The sequence below is a fragment of the Anguilla rostrata genome, chromosome 12 (assembly GCF_018555375.3).
Source record: "Anguilla rostrata isolate EN2019 chromosome 12, ASM1855537v3, whole genome shotgun sequence".
In the NCBI taxonomy this organism is placed as follows: domain Eukaryota; kingdom Metazoa; phylum Chordata; class Actinopteri; order Anguilliformes; family Anguillidae; genus Anguilla; species Anguilla rostrata.
In genome coordinates, this window is record NC_057944.1 from 17,584,181 (window position 1) to 17,608,880 (window position 24,700).

A 24,700-nucleotide genomic window follows, 5' to 3' on the forward strand; every position below is an offset into this window, starting at 1 on the left:
CCGACCTCCCTGACTGAACCCAGGCTGTCAGCGCCCTGTCAAATATGTTCCTCAGAGATTAATACATTTGTTATCTGTACTCCCTGAAATCAAACAAAGAATCTTACCAAAACAGCTCAGTCCATCATTTTAACTTTAAGAGAATGATGCTGTACTCATAAATTAATTAAATTAAAACTTTTCTGGAAAAAAAGAAGTGCCATAACTTAGTTGTGTTTGAATAACCGCTGGCAATGAGATGGAAAAAAATTCTGTTCGTGCAAAGCATTCACTTTTTTCTTTTTTGAGAAACAGTATAGTTTGCAGATAGGTCAACAAGACTTGTACTATGAGATGTATGGCCCAGGCTGCTGATTGATGATCATTTGGGAGTTCCTGAATGTTATAATGTCATGGTTTATGTAAAGAGACCTTGTTAACTCAAGCTTTTTTCATGATTCTTCAGTCCAAAAGCAGAAATTGTACCCTCATCATGTTTTTTTCAAATGGAAACTTAAGTCAGTTATAGAGTGCAGTAGTGCATATTTTGTGGGACAACTAAATGGGAAAGACAACCGAGAAGTTACACTAACTGTACACTAACTGTACAGGTGAATAAAATACAGTTTGGTCAAGGAAATATAGGGTGTATACCCAGCTGAATAATTTTCAGTTGACAGTACAATAGTGCCCACATATTTTTCCTACCAATGATCATCTCTATTACATATGCAGACAAAATAATATGTTTTGGCTGGCTGGGCAATGCTGACTGTTTAAGCCCCAAGCTTCCAAGATGGAGATGTTTTGTTACATACATTTTAAACGTTACCTACTAAATCATCCCATATGCGTTATTCAATTGTGATATTTTGTGATGTAAAGTTAATTTGTAAAGAAGCAACACATAGCTATTTGATACATTTAGGTTACTTTACAGAGAATGTTGGGTATACTAATGCTATGTACAAATTTTGGTGCAAATCAAACAAAACAAAAACAATGACAAAAACAAACAAACAAAAAAAAGCTGTTTTATATATTATGTAAAAAAAAAAATAAAAAAAAGCTTAAAGTTCATTATGGTGGACTTTCATGCTTTTACATCCATGTTCATTTAATTCCAAGGAATATGCTGACCACATTCGTTGTGAATTGGATTATGGATATTGGAGATATGGTTTAACATGAAAGGGGTTTTTAGTGCCATCTTGTGGCCGATTAAGGCAATATTTGGTGTGGAGCTTTGTTGAAGGAGCTATACCAGCCACAGATCCTGTTAAAAACAATTAATGAACAATTCATGTTTATGGGAAATATGTTATTATGTGATAGGTTGTGCTGACATGCATTTAGACTCCAAGGGCCCTGGGCCATGCGTGCTGAATTTCATGAAATTCTATTGGGCCGTTACTGAGAAACACATTTTTATGGCACCCACTGTGGATTAATTTGGAAATACTTTGGCATGTATGCTCGGTGCTCTCTGTCAAGTTTTATTAAAATTGGATGAACCGTCAATTTGTTTTGGCCATTTAGGTGATAGGCCAAATCCAACCTCAAATTCACTGGCTCACAGCTCTCAAAGCTATAGTCCAATGTCCACACTAATGCCACATATCTCATTTGGTGCAAATTGGTGAAGAAACAAGAAAGCCTTAGGAAAAACTGTTTTGCATATTAGGAAAATTAGTGAAAGGTTAATTATGGTGGACTTTCATGATCTTTTATATCCAAAATCTGTTCAAAAGAATATGCTGACCAAATTTGTTGTGAATTGGACTATGGGTATTACAGCTGTAGGCTATATCCCAATTTGATGTCAGCTGCCTTAGAAGGCAGCATTTGAAGGCAGCGTTTTCACTATTTTCATATTTTTTTGCCTCCAAAGTGTGTCCCAAATTCGTTTTGAGGTTCTTTTTCTGTTAGAACACTACCTTCAGAGGGAGCTCACCTCTAAGGATGCACACAGGGACTACTGCGTAACTTTTGTTTATAGTGCCACCATTCTGCCGATTAGGACAATATTTGGTGCAGTTCTTGTTGAAAAGAATACCTACCACAAAAACTGTTAAGCAATAACATACCATAATGGTTTATGAAAAATAGGTTATTATTGGATAGGCCTTGCCCACTTTTATAAAATTCAACCAAACATAAAATTTAGAGTCTTAGATGGCCCTGGGCCAAACGTGCCCAATTGCATGAATTCTATCAGCCCATTATTGTGAAACACATTTTTAAGGGTTGTGGTCCCTCCTGCACCCAGATTTGGGAATAACTTTAGACATGTTCTGTAACCTCTCAAGCATCTATGTTAAGTTTTGTGAAAATAGGATGAACCATCCTTGGGTTATGGCCATTTATGTGATAGACCATGCAAAATCTCAAATTCATTGGCTGACAGCTTCTAATTAATTACATTAATGCTTCTGTAACTGTAACTCTGTAAGTTCTGTGTTTTGATAAGGAAGCAAGAGCATTTTGTTTTGGTCTTTAATTTCTTTCAGTACCCCCCCCCCCCTCCTCCACATGTGGTCTAGTGGCAGTGTTGCAGGAATGGAATTCACATTCTGTTAGCAACCTGAACACATGTTCAGCAAAATCCACATTTGCCTTATTATGCCTGAAGTGTGTTAAATGTGTGAAGGTGTTAACCCTTTTATGTAACATCATAATATGACCTCCATACATCATGCGAGGTGTTGTAATATTCTAGTACACATTTTACAGATATTCTGTAATTGCTTGCTATAATTAGCAGCCTTTATATAATTACCATCACTTGCCAAACTATTAATGCCCACCTAAACAAATGGGGGCATTTTTGTATACCCCTGACAGGTATCATGTTGCACTGCAGCAACTCATTTTCATTGTCAAAAACATATTACAAACAAAAATGAGATACAGGCAGGTTGGAAATATTTTTTTCACAAACCAAAATATATTGCATTCATTGTTGAATCTAATGTTAACAGTACTGGTCTAATCAGGTTTGCAGTAAGCGGAAGCATTGCACAACATTAGCCTATATTTAATATTGTTCTTTCAACTTGGGTATTTGCTTCCTGGTGTTTTTCTCTGGTTTGAGCAGTATTATGTAATAGTATTATGTAACACACTCACCTGTTCTTGTGTTGGACCAGAACACAGGTAGGTATTTCAGACACTATGGCATCTGGAAAAAAAATTTTTTTTTAAACTTTGCACAGTGTGCACAATAATTTACATTTAGCCAACCACAACAACTGCTGTCTGTCCTGCTTGCAAAGAAGTATTTCAGAGGAGGATAAAGGAAAGCTCTCACCTGTCTGATTACTGATTTCCCCAGCTGCGCAAGCAACACAGTCAAAGCAGCAGGCAGGGAATTGAGGCTTGATGGCTTTGCGGGTTCCAGGGAGGCATCTCTTGCTGCAGACAGACTGAGGGACCTGCAGGACAGAGCGCATACGGGCTGTGCTAGTCAGGGTAGTGCAGCACACAAAACTATTGAGAAGATTTTACGGATTCATGACAGAAAACCACTTTAAAACTCAAACATAAATAACCAAAAAGACTTCAGGAGGCTGAAAGCACAACAGACACAGACTAGGTTCTACCAGGTCCTCCAGACCTGCGCAGACCATCTGGCCCCTGTGTTCATGTACATTCTTAATACATCACTGCAACAGTCTGTTTTCCCAGTGTGGTTCAAGGAGACAGCTATTGTGCCATTACCCCTAAGAAGGCCAAGTTAACAGGCCTCAACAGCTCTTGACCCATGGCTCGAACACCAGTAGCCATTAAGTGCCTAAAAAATCTACACATTAACAGCATCATCGCCAACTCCTAGGACATGCTCCAGTTCACATACAGGACAAACAGTTCTGTGGATGATGCCATCTCCCTAACACTTCGCACTGCCCTGGATCACCTAAACAGGAGGGACTTCTACATCAAACTGCTGTTCATTAACTAGCCTATAGCTCTGCATTCAATAATAGTGTTCCCACCAAGCTGGTCCTGAAACTGAGGGATTGAGGCCTGGGCACCAACATCTGTAATTGTATTCTTGATTTCCTGACAGACGTGCCTCAGTGGTGAACATGGGGAGTAACACTTCATCCACTTTGGCCCTCAACACCAGAGTGCCATAAAGCTGCTGACTCAGCACTCTGTAGTACCTTCTGTTCACCTATGAGTGTACAACCATTCACAACAATAACCTGGCCATCATGTTTGCAGATGAAATCAAAGCAATTGCCCAGGGGATCATTTCACAAAAGTTGCGACATGCCAGCTGAGATCTGTGTGATGCAATAGATTTTTCTCTTTTCGGGGCACGCTCTCAAATGTCTCTCTCCACTGAGGAGAACGCACTGAGGAAGGAACAGATCTGGAGTTAGAGGATTTGCACAAACATACAGAAATTCTGTGTTTTTCCATGTAACACTGAATAGAGGTTCATATTTTCATACTCTATCACATGACTTAAACTTTGCGCATGCTTACGTACAAGTTACTGGTACATTAGTTCTCATAGTAGCCTTGTGTGTAGCTGTATTAGCTATAAAGGTAGCTAACCAGGCTCTGTCATTAGCCAGCTAGCTGCTAACCTGTGAGTGATAAAGCCACGTTAAATTCGATTCAGTTCATATCACATCAGCCTTTCTCCCTTCTGCAGTTCATTTGCGTTAGCTAATTTTTAGACCTTCCGTATAGGCCTTTCTACAGTTCACTTGCTTTATTAATACAAACAAAGACTAACAAAGAAAAACTGCTGTCCAGAGCTATAGAACCACATAAACTAGGCTACAAATTTCAAGATTTGACCATCATAAAAAATTAAAATTCTGAACTATGGCACTCAGTCGTTCTGTGAGATCCTCCTGATGAACAAATGATAAATCAGTCTGATATTTTCCTTCTATTTGGGCTGTCAGATTTTTCTGCCCTCCACATGTACTTATGTGTTCCATCAATAGATCATACACTTTCTTTTGTGACATCTGGCATTTTCATTTGGTCATAAAAACAGGAAACACTCCAAACCACAGGCAAATAAACTATGTATTAACAACTTAATCGAGGAAGACTGTGTACCAGGCCTTTTTTATACCTTGGCAGCTTCCTGTAGTGAACAGCTACATCTCAGTACTGGTTTACTGCCCCCATTCAGTGAGAATTCATGAGCTACACCCCCTGGGGCTATTCACAGTTTTACAGCCATTACTCCTCTATATTAGAGATGTGGGAGCAAAAATATTGTTGCCTTTTTTTCTCTTTAAATCAAACCAGCCTGCATGTCACCACTGCAGCCTCCCTTCATTACTGTGCCGCATGTGTTCAGATGTGCCACATCATCAGCTCTGGAAATGAATTTATGTCTGGCATCATTCTGTGAAGGGTGAATGTATGGCATCATTTTAGGGAGTAAATACATTAAACCATTCTCCTGGGAATAGCCTGATGCGATGAGAGGGACAATGCCTTCCACACAGTAAGCAGGGCGAGTGCAGTATTGCATTCTGGGAGTTCTGTGGGATGGTATACTAACACAAAGCAGCGTCAAAACAGCAACATACAAACAATTAGAGTCAACCAAATTATAGCAAAACATAAAGAAAATTACATCACCTATTGGGACACACAAACAAAAACACAAAGCAAATTAGAATGCTATCGGGCCCTAAAAAGAGAGTACACTGTGGCAGATTACCTGACCACAGTGAAAGATTTAAAAACAAGGAAAATATTGACAAGATATAGACTCAGTGAACACAACCTGGCTATCGAGACAGGTAGACACCGGCAGACCTGGCTGCCCAGAGAGGACAGGTTGTGCTCACTTTGTGACATTGAAGAGGTGGAGACAGAGCTTCATTTCCTCACGAAATGTGAGAAATACAGAGAAACAAGGTCACTGTTCTTCCTCAAAATGAAAAAAATCTGCCCACAATTTGAGACGCTCTCAGAGACAGAGAAGCTGCCATTCCTTTTGGGAGAAAGAAGGGAATGTGTGGATTTGGCAGCACAATACATTGCCACTTGCCACAAACTGAGGGACAGGGAGTAACATTGACATCAAAAAAGTAAAGCTATTATAGTTCATTGACATTTTGTATACGTTATCTTCTAGATGTAGAATTTTATTTCTGTGGTCTGGATTTTATATTTATTCTGTTTATTGTAGTTAATTGTTATTGCCTGTCTGTTATGTTTGTCACGTGAGTGTATGCTTTGGCAATGTAAGTGTACCCTTACCATGCGAATTGAATTGAATTGAATTGAATTGAATTGAATTGAATTGAATTGAATTGAATTGAATTGAATTGAATTGAATTGAATTGAATTGAATTGAATTGAATTGAATTGAATTGAATTGAATTGAATTGAATTGAATTGAATTGAATTGAATTGAATTGAATTGAATTGAATTGAATTGAATTGAATTGAATTGAATTGAATTGCTGCAGGGGAGGACATCTGGGACTTCAGTCTTGAGGGAGCATACAGCATGGGAACATCATGCCCTCCATAGAAATTCCTCTGCATTAACTCAGAAAGGGGTTTCTACTTCCCTACCACCTCTGTATTTGAACATGCCCATAAATGGGACTACAGGGGGTACATGATACTTTTGACTTTCACATTCCTGATTGCGCAATCCAGGAAATGTTTCCCCCTAACATTCCCTTCCTCTCTGCGTTCTGTGTGTACCCCCAGCTGCTCCGTACCCCCTTTTCACTGACCTCTCTAACTGAACCCAGGCTGTCTGCTGGCTGTCAAATATGTCCCTCAGAGATTAATACATATGTTATTGAGTGCTATCTGTACTCCCTGAAACCAAACACAGAATCTTATCGAAACAGCTCAGAGTACCATTTTAACTGCAAAAAAGATTCTGTGTTCATAAATGAATTAAGCCTCTTCTGGAAAAAAAAAGTCCTAACTTTTTTATTTGAATAAACACTAGCATTGAGATGGAATGAAATTCTGTTGATGTAAAGCATTTGCTTTTTTCTTTTTTGAGATACAGTATAGTTTGCAAAGGTCAGCAAGACTTGTATTAAGAGATGTATGGTTCAGGTTGCTGAATGATGGTCTGTTGGGAGTTCTTGAATGTCATAGTTTTTGCGCAGAGACCTTGTTAACTCATGTTTTTCAAAATAATTCTTCAGTCCAAAAGCAGAAAATGTACCCTCATGTTCTTTCAAACAGAGACTTAAGTCATAGTTATAGAGTGCAGCAGGGCATATTTTGTTCATGTGTGACAACTAAATATGTTATAATGAAGACAGAGAAAGGACAAATGGAAAATACAAGAAGTTAGAAGAGTAGAAGTACACAAACTATACATGCAAATAAAATAAAGTTTGATCAAGGAAGTGTAGGGTGTATACTTCACTGAATAATTTTCAATTAACAACAGAATTGTCTCCAAATATTTTTCTGTCATTTATCGTCATATGCAGACTAAATTATATTTTTCTGCCTGTCTGGGTGGAGCCGACTAGTTTAGCTCCAAGTTTGCTAGACAGAGATGTTTTGTTTTAGAAATACTAGTAGGTGGAGAATGTACAGGTTGGAAACAGTACTTTCAACATTACTAACTAAATCATTCCACACTGTGTGTTTTTAAATTGATATTTCAAAGTGATATTTCGTGTAAGCTGTAAATAAAGAAGAAATAGCAATTTTATACTTTTTGACTACTTTATGGTATATGATAATACAAACCTTGCATTCTGATTTTATTGTACCATGTTCCAGCAGGGAAAGACATAAGTCAAATGACTGAGTAGAATTTTGTACCATTATTAGATACATACAAACATGTATTGCAAGGGAAAATGAGAGAAACACTAAGCCTAGAGTAGTCAAAACTGGGGCCCTTGAATGTCCAAAGCGGTTGTTCAGACAGTGACAGTACACTGGTGCAACAGCACACTCAGGTGGTGAAACTGTATTAATACATCTCTGCAGGCATTTATAAAAGCTCTGTATGTTAGGCGTGACCTCAAATACAGTTAAATACAATGACTAAATGCATAAAGATCAAAGTTACTTACTTACTTACTTACTCTCTATAGAGGACGAACCTGTTTGTTTGCACATTGAGATCAAAATGGTCTCTAAATTACAGATACTTGGCAGAATGAAGATACTTCATCTTTCATAGGTTGACTCTCAGCATGCTTAGGAAGATATCTGATAAGGTGAGCAGCTAATAAGATCAGCAGTATGTGTCACCTTGCTGATCTTTGGGAAAGGAGGTTTCTTTTGGAATTCTTCTCGGGTTGAAATATGATAATAAAAGTCTTTGGAGCAAAGATACAGAGGAGGACACCGAAACTGGATGCTAAAATGGCAAATATTTCCACAGCTACAGTGAACTTTCCAGGTGAGCTGACATAAGCTGGTATGAAGGTGATCCAGACTGCACAGAATATGAGCATGCTGAAGGTGATGAATTTGGCTTCGTTAAAATTATCAGGCAGTTTCCTAGCAAGGAAGGCCAAGATGCAGCAGAAGCCTGCCAAGCAGCCGATGTAGCCCAGAACACATCCGAAGAGCACCACAGACCCCAGGTGGCACTCCAGGATGATTCTGTCCCTGTACAGCCAGGTGTTCTTAATCGGGTAAGGCGAAGCTCTGGCGAGCCACACCCCGCAGATTCCCACCTGCACAGCGACGCAGACCAGCACGCCCAGGCGCTGCTGAGTGGGGCCGAACCAGCGCGCCACACTGTTGCCGGGCAGCGTAGCCTGGAATGCCATCAGCACGACCAGGGTCTTGCTGAGCAGGCAAGAGAGGCAGAGGGCGAAGCTGATGCCAAAGGAGGTGCGGCGGAGCCGGCAGCCCCAGTGCGAGGGCCGGCCCAGGAAGGTCAGCACGCACAGGAAACAGCACGTCAGCGACAGCAGCAGGAGGAAGCTCAGCTCCGAGTTGTTCGCGCGCACGATCGGGGTGCGCCTGTGCCACAGGAAAATGGCCCCCACCGCTGCAGTGGATAAGGCACCCAGGATCGCCATGGCTGCCAGCGCCATTCCGAAGGACTCTGTGTAGGACAGGAACTCTATCTCCTTGACAACACAGCTGTCCCGTTTCTTATTGGACCAGAAGTCCTCCGGACATGGAATACACTCTGGCTGATCTGAGGACAGAGACAAGTTTTCTGAATATGGAGACGGCTCGTTTGAGGACAATTATGACTGTTCTCAGGACAGGACTGAAATGAACTGGTGCTGTAGAATGTGCAGAGAGTAAGGTTATTATGTGAAGCACAAGTAGGTCAGTCAACAGGAGGACAAAAGAAATCAGGCGAAAGGTGGTCATTTTTATTAAGTGCCAAAAACGAAAAAAAAATAAAAAAAAATAGTTTGAATAATGTGTAAATAATCAAAGGCAGGCAAATATGACCAAATTGCATGTTGTAGAAAGTTTGAGAGGGTAAAGGGCAAGATGCAAACCAGGAATGCCCAGTAAAATTCTAAGTGTTAAAAAACTTGTGCGGTGTGCATACGGTCCCAAGAAATTTTTGCTGTGAGGCGACAGTGCCTCCCACTGCCCATAAATTATATATGTATGCAAATTTCATCCAAAGACAAGGCTTTATATCTGAATGTGCATGTAATTGCAATGCATGTATGCTGTCAGTAGGAACAGGTGTGTGACTATATTTACCTATGCTAGTGTGTTACGTTATTTATCTGTGCCATTAGAAGGGTCAGGTCTGTGGCTGTGTTTACCTGTGCTGTTGCTGATGGTGCCCTCAGCACAGAGCACACAGTCATAGCAGCACACAGGCTGTCCTGTGCGTGAGGCTTTCCTGTAGCCGGTGGGGCAGGTCTCTGAGCACACCGACACAGGAACCTGCCAAACAAACAGGACGGCCATGCGGGAAAACAGCACAACGGTGAAGGTGAGCTCTGGGGGCAAGGTCATTTTGTGCTGTGAGCACTTACATCTCATTTTGCTGTTTTGTCAGGGCCAAAGAGGACATGGGGCTGGTAACAGAACAGAGAACTACACAGACTAAATGACGGCGTGTATGGGCAGCACAGCCGTCCCACTCATAAATTCACCACTCGCCTCCCTGCCCTGTATCCTCTCTCGGTGCACCCCCTCTCTACTGATCACTCACTTCTATTCTCCTACCAACCCCACCCCCCCTCCCAGAGCACCACTGTACCCTTCCCAGCTCACCTCCCTGTGCACACCGTGCCACACGATGTCCCTCTGACTGAACACCAGCTGTTGCTGGAGCGGCAGGGAGGAGTCAAAACGCCCCACGGTCACATACTTCACCGAACCATCTCCGTTCTTCTGCCAGTTGATGATGTCATAGGACCCCACCGGGTCACCATTCGCATCAAAATGAACAACGTCCCCAAAGAGGTTGGTGTAGCTCACCTCCTTCAGGTACTGCACAATCTAGGAGGTCATGTGCAATTTTACTTCTTATCTCAAAATTTCACTTACTGCAATTTCACTTCTTATTCTGTTTAATACTATATGATATATTGTTATGAAAATCAATTTTACAATATTTCACCACTATAACATTTTTGAATAATTGTAAATACATACTTTCTACATGTATTTTCAGGCATAATTTAACTCTACATCTGTTTTACTCATCACTGATGCAGAGAATCTGTGCAGAGTCTCCCTCTGTGCATTTACCTGCCACGGCTGCAGTGTGTGTATGTCTGCACAGCCGCTGGTGAGTGTCCTGGCCCCTCCCCTGCCTCCTCCCCCATGCTGGCACATCAGCATGTTGTGCAAGGCGTGAGCCACGGAGTAAACAGCCTTGTGCATGTTATAGGTGACCCTGAGCTGGGACACGTCATTGTAGATGCTGTCTGTGTCCTGAATCCTCTCTGCCCCCGTGCAGGTATTGTTATAGGCGGTGGACTCAGTGGTAGAGGCAAATGGTTCTGTTGTGTTCAGGGAACACTGAAACTGCATTTCCCAGAATTCCCTTGCAAAGGGGTTGTGGGGCTCAGCCAGTGGGTTGAGGGTCTCAAGGAACTGTTTCAACTCAGGCATCTCCGCCCTGCGGATGGCAAAGCCGATGGTCCCATCCAGGAAGGGAAGGTTCTCCCGGGTAGAGATGAGGGTGGACGTGACCCAGGCTTCGCTTGCCACCCACTGCTTCCCTGTCACATTTTGCCGGACAATCTCTTGAATGACAGGGTGGATGTCCTCTTCAATAGCGAAGGCCACAATCACCGTAGCAGTGGAGTCACGTATTATCGTGACAATCTCACGCATGCTTTCACTGGATGGCAGCTTGGGGATAATCACCCTGAAAGCCACGCACACGCCCAATTTGGTCACCTCGGCCGTGAACATGTCGATGCCCGTGCGTCCGTAGTCGTCGTCTGCCCCCATGGTGCCCACCCAGGTCCACCCAAAGTGACGCACCAGGCGGGCCAGGGCGTCAGCCTGGTTCACGTCACTCGGGATTGTGCGGAAAAAATATGGAAACTGACGCTTGTCACTCAGACATGCGCATGAGGCAAAGTAGCTCACCTGCAGCAAGAAAGATTGAAAACAAATTTAAATCAATTTAATACTGAGTCTGACATGACAGCATAAATGAAATATAGATTCAACATGAATAAATGATATAAGAGAAAAAATAAAAAAGTGAAAATGTCAACACTGATCATCAAATAAAAAAATAAATCTCTAGCAAGAGCATGTCACATTGCTTTAGAGGAAGAAAAATAAATGCCAAAGACATTTGTGTGCATGCCTGCACTGCGGAGAGTTATATTCTCCATCGGACCGCAATGATCGTCTGAAGGATTAAGATGTTTTCTGGAAAAAGTGGTGATTTACAGTTTCACAGACAGCACTAGCTGTAAAGAAAATGAGCAATAACACTATGAATGCACATAAAATCATCTGTCAGTTCTTCATTTAATGGAATGGAATAAAAAGATGCTTAAAATTATTTGACTCGTTCTTGTAATAGTGATAGCGTAAATCACAGAGCGATAAACTAAGCACTCATACAGTCATAAAATTCCCCCACAATATCAGAGCCAGGAGTACAATACTGATGCAGCTTTTGGTATTTTTTAAATTCAGTCTTTGTTTGTGCCCCGTGGAGCGAGGTTTGTTTTTCTCACCAGAGGGACCCTGTTAAGGTTGAGCACACGGGAGATGGCCATGGACAGCGTGGAGCCCGAGTCCCCAATGATGAGGGGCAGGCTGGGAGACACGCACCTCCCTCCCCAGCTCTTGAGGGGCTGCGAGATGACAGACAGGGCTGTCCTCACCGAAAGCTGCTCCAGCCCACAGGTGTCATACAATCTGTAGCCCAGCGTGATGTTGGGTAGGAGGGCTGGGTTCCTGTTAATCTCCTCGATGAAGAATATCATCGCTTGGGACCACCGGAACACACGGAGATTAAACCTGCGGATAGTTCACTTCACACTCATTATCACGATCATCATAATCATAATCACATTATGCACTAGCTAGTGTTGATTACATGGCTTGGTATGCGGTATCAAAATTATGCTACAGCAATGTCCAGATCAATTCTAATCCATGTTTGTCTGGTCACGAGTCTAGACAGTGCCATGCTGCTATCCGAAAGGCTGAACAGCATGTACGCTCAGACAGCTCTGTGCAAGTGTTCTTGCCTCATTACAAACTGCAGCAGGTAGGAAAGGAGGGTTTACCCTCGGCACTTCCTTCTCCCCGGCCTCTGCTTGTACGCATGCTCCTGCTCCACGCCTTTGGAGTGAATGGGGAACATGCCTGCCAGAACCACGTGGCCGTCTTTGTGGACCACGGCGGTGTCCAGATCATCCCAGCGCACGCAGTCCTCCGGCTCGCTAGCTGTTCGCATAAACGCCGCGCACAAACACAACGCCGAGAGTAAGCCCAAAAGGAAACCCATCAGAGCTCACCAGCCTCCAAACTCCAACTCCACACTGTTTGCGCCTCATTGGGATTTTATAGGGTCTGATTAATGAGAATTCTACCTTCAGGGAAATCAAGAGTAAAGGTATACAATACACAGGCAGATTCGCATTCACATTACAAGCATGCGCACACACACTTATGCGCTCGTGAACACATTAACACAGACGTATACACGCACACAGATGTGGTCTTTACCACACAGATGGCATAATCACGAAAGTACTTGTGAAATACGTGAGACCAGCGCAAGAAAAATTCAGTGATCATGCCATATGGTCAGATTATTAGTTCAATAAAAAAGAAAAATGCAAACCAAAAATACAGCCTACCCTATGAAATTTGATTAATACTGCACCACAATTCAGATTATTTCCATTCCAATTCCAATTACCTTATTTAATCTAACTACACAATTTTACTTTACATTTTAGTTGATGCAACTGCAAGAGCTACATTGAGCTCCATAATGTTTGGGACAAAGACATTTCTTCTTGATTTGCCTCTGTACTCACAAATCTTGTATTGGAGGGTATTTTACACACTTTGGTTTCACCATGTAGAAATTTAGTGAACCATGCAGCACTTTTTCTACATACCCCCCCTATTTCAGGGCAACATAACGTTTGGGCCATATTAATGCTATCTAAATGAAAGCAGTCATGTTTAGTACTTTGTCACATGCAATGACCCACAGACATCACCACATGCTGAGTATCCTCTCTGGTGAACCTCATGCCTGTACTGCAGCCATCTTCAGCTCCGCCTTATTTTGGGCCAGTTGCCTTAAGTTTTTTCTTTAGCATATGAAACACATATTCAATTTGATTTGGTTCGAGTGACTAACTTTGTCAGTCAAGAGTTTTCCAATTTTTGGCTTTGAAAACCTACTTTGTTGCTTTACCAGTAACTCCTTTGTTGTTGCGCCAGCCAATGAGTTTGGAAGCATTTGCCTGAACCGCAGATAAGATGCTTCTGTACACTTCAAAATTCATTCTGCTGTTTCTGTCAGTTACATCATCATTGATGACAAGCGAGCCAGTACCAGTGGCATCCATACATACCCGAACCATAACAACCCTGCCACCATGTTTCACAGACGAGGGGTGGTGTTTTGGATCATGGAAAGTTCATTTTGGCCCCCAGACTTTGCTGTTGCTATCACTCTGATACAAGTGAATCTTGGCCTCATATGTCCACAGGACCATGTGCATAATTAGAATACACCATTATGTGTTATGTGAACTCATGCTACTTCTCTTTTTCTCTTACTTCTATTCCAAACTGCAGTGACTGAGGTTTAAAGTTCAAAAGGTGCTTTTTGTGATCTTTTTTTAAACATTACAAGCAGACAAAACACAGCAGTAGCGTCAGCTAATACACAAGTGACATGCAGCATGAATGGAAAAAAAAAAAAAAAACAAGGTTGTTTATTATTGTGGGTTGTCTGTGTAAGGGAAAACATGATGTTCATGTGGTAAGACATGGGATGAGATTTTAATTAGCAAACGACAGCTGGGCTTTTTTGTTGACCCTGTGGGACCCAGTGCTTCTCCAGTGAAGGCGATCTGACTTCTAACAGGGGAGACATCAGAGCACGCTGAGGACCTAAACCTTTTGCCTGCACCACTTTGGCCGTTCAAGGGCCCCCTTCTTCTTACCGCTACATCAGACTGCTGACACATTTTTTAAAATTGCGTTATTTTTGTAATTACAGTGTAAGACATAATGCTATTGGCTTTATGAGCTATTAGACATGTGCATCACTATTGTACTTATTTTTCATGTATTCAAACAAATCTTCCTAAATTGGAGATTTCATCCTGTATAAAAACCCAACACACCTTCACCTTTCTCTGTTTGCTATTTTCCAACTTGCCTCACCATCCCAAAGGGGATTTGAAGGGGGACCAGGGGGCCAGTGGAACCCCTACCTGCCTTCAACCTTCGTATAGAGCCACACTACTGGTGGAAAGCAGTCACCACCATCTATGCCTAACCGTTAATACAGAGGAAAGTTTAGAACATTATTTTGGAGTCAGATGACTGAGATAACATTAAATGAATCCCGTTTCAGTAGCACCGGGTAAGACTACACGTTTCTTCATCACTCAGATACTTCTGTGGTTTTGTGTATTTGAGGAGATTCTTATATTGGTACAAATGTGCTCTTTATTTCAAGCTTTGAACCATGTCTGTACTGTATATAATTTGGAAATAATTTGGTTTATTTAAGACAGGGGGGATTTGTTACAAAGAGCCCTGGGAATTAAATGGAGTTAGGGTTAAAGCTGAGGACAGGAGAAGGTGCACTGATCATACGTGTAACACCATGGAGGAAGTAAAGGCACCTTAAATATAACCAAGAGCGTCCATGCACAGGGTACACTTCCACATCTTTCTGCCTTAATTCAACCCTCAAATAAACCACGTGACACCCAGACACCTGAGCCAGAGCCGGAGGAGTGTTCCCTAATCACAGCAGACAGGATCTCTCACTCACTCGGTACAGCGTGTGGGGTCAGGCTCAGAGGTGAAGGCGACAGGTGAGGTTCCAGCATCGAGGGTGTAGGAAAGTTGGAGCAGTCGGATGTGTAACAGCAAATAGTAATACCAAAATCCACTCACTTCTGTACACAAGATGCTAATAGGTGGCATGTGCTATTTTTTTTTTTTACAGTGAAATGCTTGTGTGATACCTTTTAAAATATTTAATGTTTTTGTGTACTCGCACATGGAAAAACATGGAGTTGAAGGATTATCATATTATTTAAATGCACCAGTGGTAGTGCTTTATTTTGTAGTCCAGAGCCCCTTCTCTTCCTGCCTGCTGCCCAGAGGAGAAAGACTCTCAGTAGTGCTACTAAACCTGAGGATTAATGAGTCATTAAGGATTGCTTTGTGTGATAAGTGATGCTCGTGTTTGGGAACAGATCATTATAGCAGTGCTGCAGGCAGTGTGTGGTTGCTGGAGAGAGCAGCTGCTTCAGGCCTATGAGTGACTCATCTCCCCTATTGCTACCCTGAGATTGCAACTGAGCCTCCTTGGGAGTAATAGTGCACACCTACCTACAGCTCCATTCATTCAGTTTTGCATTGATAATTCAGGGATAAATATTGCAAATATTTTATTGCATTTAAGAAGCACACATTGTGATTTGATTTTACATTTAATACATTACATTCATTAAGCCTAAAAAAGAAATTGATTCAAAACACTGCATTAATAATAAAACTCTGTTCATAAATGAATCACAAAAAAAAGTTTTGCATTTGCAATGTTTGCATTTGCCGAAAGCCCCAAAAGACAGGAAATTAAACTGATCAGCCCTAACGCTAACATCAGCCTGCTCTCCATCAAGGTGTATCAGCACAGATCTTTGACAACTGCTACAGCCCTGTATAGGTCTACTGTACTTCAAACAACATGTACTCACAACTGGATAGGTTTCTTAAGATTTAAAGCTTCTCTCAAAGAGCCAAATTCATAATCTTAGGGTAGTGCTCGGTACATTCCTGTATATTGGCAGAAGCTGCAAAGTGTTTTGATTATAACAAGGCTTATGATATTATTTACTTATATTTCCAAAAGGCATTTTATAAAGCACCACACGAGAGACTGTTTAGCAAAATGAAGACAGTAGGAATTAAAGGAGGTATTTCAGAGTGGATTCAAATAGTAAAATACTTTTAAAAATGAACTTTCACAGATCAAATGTGATGGAATTTTGCATCAATAAGAAAAACTGAATTCTCATGTGTTATGTTGGTTCTTCACAAAGACATACAGTACTCCTACATTACACAAAACACAAGGGAAAACTCAGTAACTGAAACCGTGACAGTTAGGCAGTGTTTCCCATGCAATTGATTTATTTGGGCAGCCCACCGAAAAAACAAGATTTTTCAGTATTTGGTTGCTTATTTCTATTAGCAACACACTATACTTTTGTATTCATTATTTTTTCTTTCAAATGGGATAGTGACATACAGCCAACTGTCATTTTGCTGCACGAGCTGCCCCCTTCGCCCCCTCATAGCCGGTGCATGTAGAAAAGACCAGAAAAAAGGACAGTAATGCAACCATATCTGAGCAAGGTAAGGAAATATTTTAAGCTTTTCAAAATTGGTAAAAGTTGTTCTGCCATTGTTATGCATTGTTTCCTCGAAATAACATGTTCTCTGCCCTTCGGAAGACTGCAAAGTTATCAACATTATGTTGATTAATGTTAGCTAGCATTTAGCAAGCATCAGCATTCACCCAGCTAATGAAAACCTTAACATTTAGCTTTTGACAGAGAGGAGTAAAATTCTTCATTAAAAAAAGAAGGCTAGAATAGGAGGAGAGAGAAACTGCACCACAGATAGGTTACCATAACATTACTGTTATAGTTACAGTGGTACATTAACAATTACGACTTTAATTGAAAATAATTTTAATCACATTGTTTTGTCTAGAAATTAGGGCATTTTGAATATCAGGCACCAAAGCTCTTAACTCATGTTTAGAATTTGTATGTCATTATTATAATATTATCCTCCAAATAATTCTGATAGCATAAAGGTTTGACTGTATTTGGACCAATCCTGCAAAAATTATTTTAGTCTATGGGTTGCTTTTTCATAATCTGTGTCTCCAGTACTTGACCTGAAAAGTGGCGTACAGATTACATTTTCATCTGGAGGCACAGCCAAAGAAAATAAATAATTAAATAAATAAAAAGTGCCCTAACACAAATGTGAACACCATATCTGTGCTGTATATAATAAGGAAATAGTGGGATTTATTTAAGGGTTTATTATGTACGGTAGTGCAGTGGGTAGCACTGTCGCCTCACAGCAAGAAGGTCCGAGGTTTGAATCCCAACCAGGGCCTTTCTGCGTAGCGTATGCATATTCTCCCTGTGTACGCATGGGTTTCCTCTGAGTGCTCCGGTTTCCTCTCACAGTCCAAAGACATGCAGGTAGGCTAATTGGAGATTATAAGTTGCCCATGGCAACTGAGTGTGTGAGTAAATGGTGAGTAAATGGAATGTGTGCCCTGTGATAGATTGGCGGCCTGTCTAGGGTGTATTCCTGCTTCTCGCCCAATGCACGCTGTGATAGGCTCCAGCAACCCCCCGTGACCATGACCAGGATATGCTGGTATGAATAATGGATGGATGGACTCCTTCTTTGTTAAAGTCACATTGTATGCAACTGGTAAGGATGGAGGCTGTCATCTTGTCTTGCCTCTTTTCTGGCCTATTCTCTGCTTACCTCCCCCCACATTCTAGCAGGTTGTGGCCTGTACCCCCTTCAGCACACCACTCAAATAACCACACTGTTCCTCGCTACTTCCAACCCTCCTGACCCTGTACCCCTACTCCCACCCTGGCTGTCTGTGAGAAAGCAGTCCATTACCCTAATCAAAGATGATGTGGAAAATGATGTGCAGAGAGCATTTCATATTAGTCTATCCTATTGCGATGTGAAACAGCCATCCACACATTCCCACCACTGCCTTCACTAATTTAACACACTGTATAATTACAGCCACATTTAAAGGCAGACAGTATTACACACACATTTTCCAAAGCATATATTTTTCACACTGTCCACTCACAATTATGCATGCAAGGTTCCTTCATTGACCATATTATGTTGTTAAACCTCTATACTTTCCTAACTTGTCAAATGGCTTTATTGTTGAAATAATATAATACCTTATTTATCACACCTGATTAATAAGCAATGTAAGATGACGCCTTGCAGCTGCAATCATTTTCAGAGATTAAAAAAATTATTATAGAAATTGCATTTTATTTAGCATGTGACCTTGTTCCATAATCATGCCTAGAGATCATGCTAAATTCAATCACATACACGGGTGTCAGAATCCAGTCCTGGGGGGGTTGCGGTGTTCGCTGCTTTTTTGTGTTTTTCACTAAAAACATTTAAGCAGTTGCAGAATAATCCACATAGCTTGGTCTCAAGGCCTTAAATGACTGTTGACAAAAAAGAAACCACTAGTACATGCATGTTCTGTGGCCCTCCAGAACCTGATTTTGACACCTCTGACCTACTGTACTATTTGGGCGTCTCTTATTTAGAATGAAAACCAATTAAAAAAAAAAAAAAAACAGAAAACAAGTGGGAGGCATGTGAACCAAAAGATTTTTCCTGTGACATCATCTCAATGGGTTAGCACTACTGTCACAAGTCAGGCAAACAAAAAAAATAACTGGCCCAGGATCCCCATGGTGTCCTGTTTATGACCTCAGCTACACCACCAGTGGGACATGTGCTATTATGGATTTACCATAAGTGACATTTTAATTAACAGCGATCTGTGAATCTGGTAAAGCGTAAAAAGACCTGATGGGAGGGAGGGGTACTGAAGTGGAAGTCCAATTTACTTGTGACCTGGGGGGCATGGACTCAGGTGTAGTCGAGCCAATTTGGCAAGTGGAGACAAGTAACTGTTTCTCTCTGAAGTAATGACTTCTGTGCAATGGGCAAGCAAGAGACGCAACCTCCATTCTAATGTTGCATCATAATTAATCTACTGGCCTGTATGAGTGGGGGGATTGGCCCTGGAGTGAGCCAATCACAGCTATTCACAAAAAAAAAAAAAACATTGCAGGCTGCAGCACCACTGTGTCTTAGCTATCATCTGCAAAACACAACACGTCATTTGGGAAGGAGGAAAATAGATCTTATGAATTCATAACACGTCCTATCAAAATTATATCAAGACACATCCATCATGATTGAGGTGTCATATCATGGGAAAGTAGCTCTCGAGTAGGAGAGCGATATTCCTATCCTTCCCCATGCCAGTTATGGTTTCTGACAGATGACTGTTCTGAGCAGATAGAATATTAAGATTCTGACTGTCTTGCTTCATCAGAAGGACGCAGTGAACTGATTACAGAAAGCACTTTTAAACAATGTAAATCAGACAATTATAAGAAACATTCATTGCAAAAATCTCAACACCAGGACAAACACAAACTCCTTTTACACATGAGATCCTCTCCTGTAAGCATGTATTCTCTAATTTCTCTTAAAAAGATATGTTTTGTGCAACTGTGAGTACTCTGCACTAAGGATCATGTCCTAAAGCACTTCTGATTTAATTGTGGATATATAAATGCGTGAGATATGAATCTATTTGTAAAAATGTATATCTATATTGCATATTAACAATTGAGTAAATACTGAGTGGAACCGCAAACATTCAGTCCAGTGTTAAAAAACTGGATTACCTCAGAAAAACATGCCTCTTCATGCTGTTTCAGCTTTAGACCACACGAGGGCTTTACACTTTACAATACAGTCATTTGACAGATGCTTTTAGCCAAAGTGACTTAGACAAATGTATTCACATGGTGATCAAATGCCACTAAAGCTAGAGACAGACCAGTTACAATAAAATACATACCATCAAGATCTGTGCCTCAAAACCTGTGAAATTTGAATTATTTTTAAAACAGAAAGATAGAGTTTTAGTATAAAAAGGTGAGGTTTTAGACATACGTGGAAAACAGCTTGTGAATCTGCCTTTCTGATTGCTTTGAATATGCATGTTTAAGGTCCATTACAGGTTTGATTGTGTCATAAGTATCATTTGTGAAGAAAAAAAAACAAAACAAATTGTGGTGGCGAATCTGAATAATGACCCTTTTTTTTGTAACTGTTCATGTAACAAGTACAGCCATAATCTCATTGGTCATATTTGCTTCTGAGAAATTATTAGAGAATTATAAAACCAAAATGTTCAGTTAGAGTCTTAAAATGTTTGGTTACAGCCTTTTGTCATCTTTAAATCACAATTTCCTTTGGCATTTCCTTCACAAAGGAAATAACAGAATATGCAAGGTGTAAGGCTGGCATCTCCTGAGTTAGAGAAATTGTGAAAAACAGCCAGTAGAGGGCATTGTAATACAGGACTCAGGCATAGACTCTTCAGGATCCCATTGACAGACAGCATCAAATGTCTTTCTGTTTGTCTGATGGATGGATGTAAACTCTCACTCTTCAGCCATGTGATATTTATATATATATATATATATATATATATATATATTATATATATACTATGAATTGAATAAATACTCAGTTCTGATTGGTTGACAGCCTTGTATTATTATTTGTGTCTAGGCATAGTGACATGAAGTGTATTGGCATGGTACTCCTGGCTTCATCTCATTACAGTTTGAAATCACTATGCAAAAATTTTGAAACTATTTAAGTTCTATTATGAAAAACTAATATAATACACTAGATGGCCAAAAGTATGTGGACAGCTGACCTTCAACATCTCATCCAAAATTATGGGCATTAACATGGAGTAAGTCCACCCTTTGCTGCTATAACAACCTCCACTTCAGGGCTCTGTGCAGGCCAAGTTCTTCCAACCCGTTATCAACAAAACTGTTTCTATATGGACCTCGCTGTGTGCTCCAGGGGCATTGTCACATTGAAACAGGAAAGGGCCTTCCCCAAACTGATGTGTCATTGACTTGAATGAACTTGGAGCAGAGAGCAGAGATAGAATGACTGGTATTTAAATCATTCATCACAGTCATTTAAAACGTGCAGTTAAAATAATTCATTGTTTTGAATGCACCGGACCATAAAGCCAGAAATTACAGAAAGAAAAATATAATTCATGCTGTAGAGAAATGATTTAAGTATGTAGCATGTACAGTGCTACTCATTTTTATGAGTATAGCATAAGATACCTTAGCATAAAATAATGAAGAGAACACAGACATGGTCCTCTTTGGTCCACCTCCCAAATAACGCCTCAGTAAGTGCTATAAGGTCCAGCAGTATGGCTTTTCCACCCCTCCAGCCAATTTTTCACCAATGGAAGCCAGCAACAAATCCTCAGAAACGGTTTGGATAAGGGACATAATGCAATATCACAAGCTTCAGCATCTGAAATTTTCTGTAAGGGATGGATCAAAGAATGTCAGTCAATGCCTTTCTGAACAGTTTTTAATAATCTTAAATTCAGTGATAATGTACACAATCATTCAGCCAAACACAGAAGAGACAGACCTGAGGTACAACTATTCATTGTAATCAGTCACCTTCTTTACAGTTTAATTCCCTTATAATTTTACTCTATTATTCATTTTATATATTTTAGTTGCTGTCAGTTTATCACTGTTATTAACATTATTACTTGTCTTTTTTTGGAAGGTTCATTTTAAACTCTGATTTATTTAATGTACTTATAATTTTGCTGTATATTGTTGTATTGTTGTATATTGTTGTATTTTATACAGTACAACTCAACTTTCAATATTTTTTTTGAATATTTGTTGCCATTTTCTGTGTTTCCATGGGGTTCCCAGTGATAAATACAGGTACAATTTAGTAGCAACTGTTGTTAACTGCCCTCTGACAAAATTATTTTTTGTGCATATATATTTCTCGGCTGATAATGGTTTGTGTCTGAGCTGCAGGGACTCTATTGCCCTACAGAGATTACTCACGGGCTGCAGGTATTTATCTAATGAATAATTTCCAGTCTCCTCATTAAAGGTAAGTACACAGTATTTGTACACACGTGAAGACTTGCACACACAAGCAGGAGCTCGGGTGGCCTTTCTGCTCAGCTCTGTTGGGTGACTCCAGGACTCTTAACCCTCATCATGTATTTTGTGTCATATAGCCAAACTCATTTCTGGTTGAAATTCCAGTGGCATTGAAAATGCACAGGTGTGGTATGTATGTGCACATGTGTGTTTATATAAAAGTTTTTGGTGCTTTGTAACATCTAAAATATACTGGGTTCTAAGAGCATGATAATGCTATTTGTTGTTGCACCCTTGATTTTTATGATCATAATGATGCCATGCATAGCAGTACATGAATAAAACTGTGATCACTGAGGGCTTAGAATGTTTGTCATTTCTGCTCCAGAAGATTCAGGAGGTAGATCACATGCAGAGAGGAGGACAATGTCTTGGGATGCCTTTGAAGGATGACATTCACTACTGTCCCCTCACCATATCATAATGTTATAGTTTAAACATGGGATCTTTAATATGATTGCTTATCTCAATTTTTCTCAGCCATGCATCGTGCCCGGTTGTAGGCATGTTTTCAATTTTAATAACATTAAATACAACTGAGCCCAAGGATATGCCCTCTGACCCGTTCATGCAGGAATTCTGGGAGATATTGTTTGGATGATCTTTGAAAGATCACCCCTCCCCTTCTCTGTCAGGCAGGCCCCAATGCACAGGGTCTGAGAGCTTGGACAATGTTGAGAGTGTTTATACTGACGTCTCCCATTTGAGGGCCACTTAGTGTGTACACGGCTGTATATGACATTGCACATGCCATTCACATGCTGTCCTGCCAACCAGGAGATGGCCCCTTTGAAAATGGGGGGTGTTCAGATGCCAGGGCTGGAGGTTGGTGACAAGTAAGCACAGAAACATATGGAGTATCACAATCAAATAATGTTATTTTATCATTTTGCCAAATTTGTTTTCGTGTAGGAGAAATAAATAGCTTATAAATGAAGCATACTATTTGTAAATCACTAATTTGTCAAAAAGTCACAAATATAATGATAATGATAATATCAAGTCAACATTAGGATTTTGTATTGATAAATCATAGGTGTGTATGTGTGTGTGTTTGAATGAGAGAGAAAGAGAGTGAGAGTGAGAGAGAGGGTTATTTACAGGTCATTTCTCCTTGTAATCCCCCCCCTCAAAAAAAAGACCTCAATATCTGTGTTTATAGAACTTGGTTTGTTTTTTCTCTTGATTATTCCATCTTGAAAACGGGACTCACATTAAATCCACATCAAACAGGGGTAGCGGAAACAGAGTCGGTGAATTGGGGATGCACTTATCACTGTACATCAAAATTTGATTGGCTGATGCATTGTCACTTATCGGGGTCGATGTGGATGTGGACCTGATTTCAGACTGCTGCATTATCCCCATTGTGTGCTCCTAAAATAAATGCCTTGGTTTTCAGTCATTTGTGTGGCACTGATTTATCCAATAGAGCTTCAGCTTTTTTCAAACGCTGTATAAATAAATAAATAAATACACTACTCGTGTGTCATGACCTTATCAATTGCATACCACCATTTGCAGAAGCCAAAATGATTTTCTTCCACCTTTTGCTTTTCCAGAATTTGACATTTGATATTTCTACTCCTGTGACAAAACAAGACTGAATCTAAAGAAAAACAAATACTTAAGAAACATTTCATCCATTTCAAGATACCAATAATGATTTAAACATGTGCTTTCTCCCTTTTTGATTTAATGTGCACACAGATTAAACAGATTTATACTTTACATAGAGTTAATCAGAGAATCATGTCAGTTTTCACTTCACTGTGACCAGTGTGTGTGTGTGTGATGGAGATGATGGTAAATGTGCTGCAACATTTCATTCTTTGTTTTTTTTGCAGTAACTTTGTCATTTTTATACATCAGGAGATATTTATGGATGAAATGCAGATTATAACTCTTAATCAAAGGTATGAGGTCTTAAAAGCAGTGTCCTTGTTGAGAATTAGCTGAAGCTTTAACAGCTCATAACACTGTGTGTGTGTGTGTGCGTGTGCAGTCAAACTCAAGCAGTAAATGTTCACCTCATACACAGTTGGCACAGATAGTGCACAGGTGCCCAAATGAGCAGAAGAGGTCACTCTGGAGCATGACAAGACGGAGACAATCCTGCCACAGCCATGCATATATAATTTGAATATAATATTGTTTCCACATTTGTGCGAATGCATGTGTGTTTATATTTGCTAAAT

The 24,700-nt window shown here is 40.4% G+C and overlaps 1 protein-coding gene across 1 annotated transcript; it reads right to left on the bottom strand.

Moving 5' to 3' along the window:
* Positions 1–7,658: 7,658 nt before the first annotated feature.
* On the bottom strand, positions 7,659–12,488 carry LOC135236245 (extracellular calcium-sensing receptor). The gene is made up of 5 exons (XM_064302504.1): positions 12,108–12,488; positions 10,651–11,502; positions 10,171–10,398; positions 9,714–9,837; positions 7,659–9,118 (listed from the first exon to the last, which is right to left on the bottom strand). Exons 1-5 carry the CDS (start codon positions 12,357–12,359, stop codon positions 8,211–8,213), a joined length of 2,364 nt encoding a protein of 787 aa, XP_064158574.1. The 5' UTR covers positions 12,360–12,488; the 3' UTR covers positions 7,659–8,210.
* Positions 12,489–24,700: the final 12,212 nt, after the last annotated feature.

What these genes read in the sequence shown, in the direction of transcription:
- LOC135236245 (XM_064302504.1), bottom strand. Translation starts at nt 12,359, where the DNA reads ATGATATTCTTCATCGAGGAGATTAACAGGAACCCAGCCCTCCTACCC. An exon ending in GGCACGGTGTGCACAGGGAG is followed by an intron (nt 9,838 to 10,170) that starts GTGAGCTGGGAA and finishes TTTGTTTGGCAG; the next exon opens with GTTCCTGTGTCGGTGTGCTC. An exon ending in CACCATCAGCAACAGCACAG is followed by an intron (nt 9,119 to 9,713) that starts GTAAACACAGCC and finishes CTCTGTCCTCAG; the next exon opens with ATCAGCCAGAGTGTATTCCA.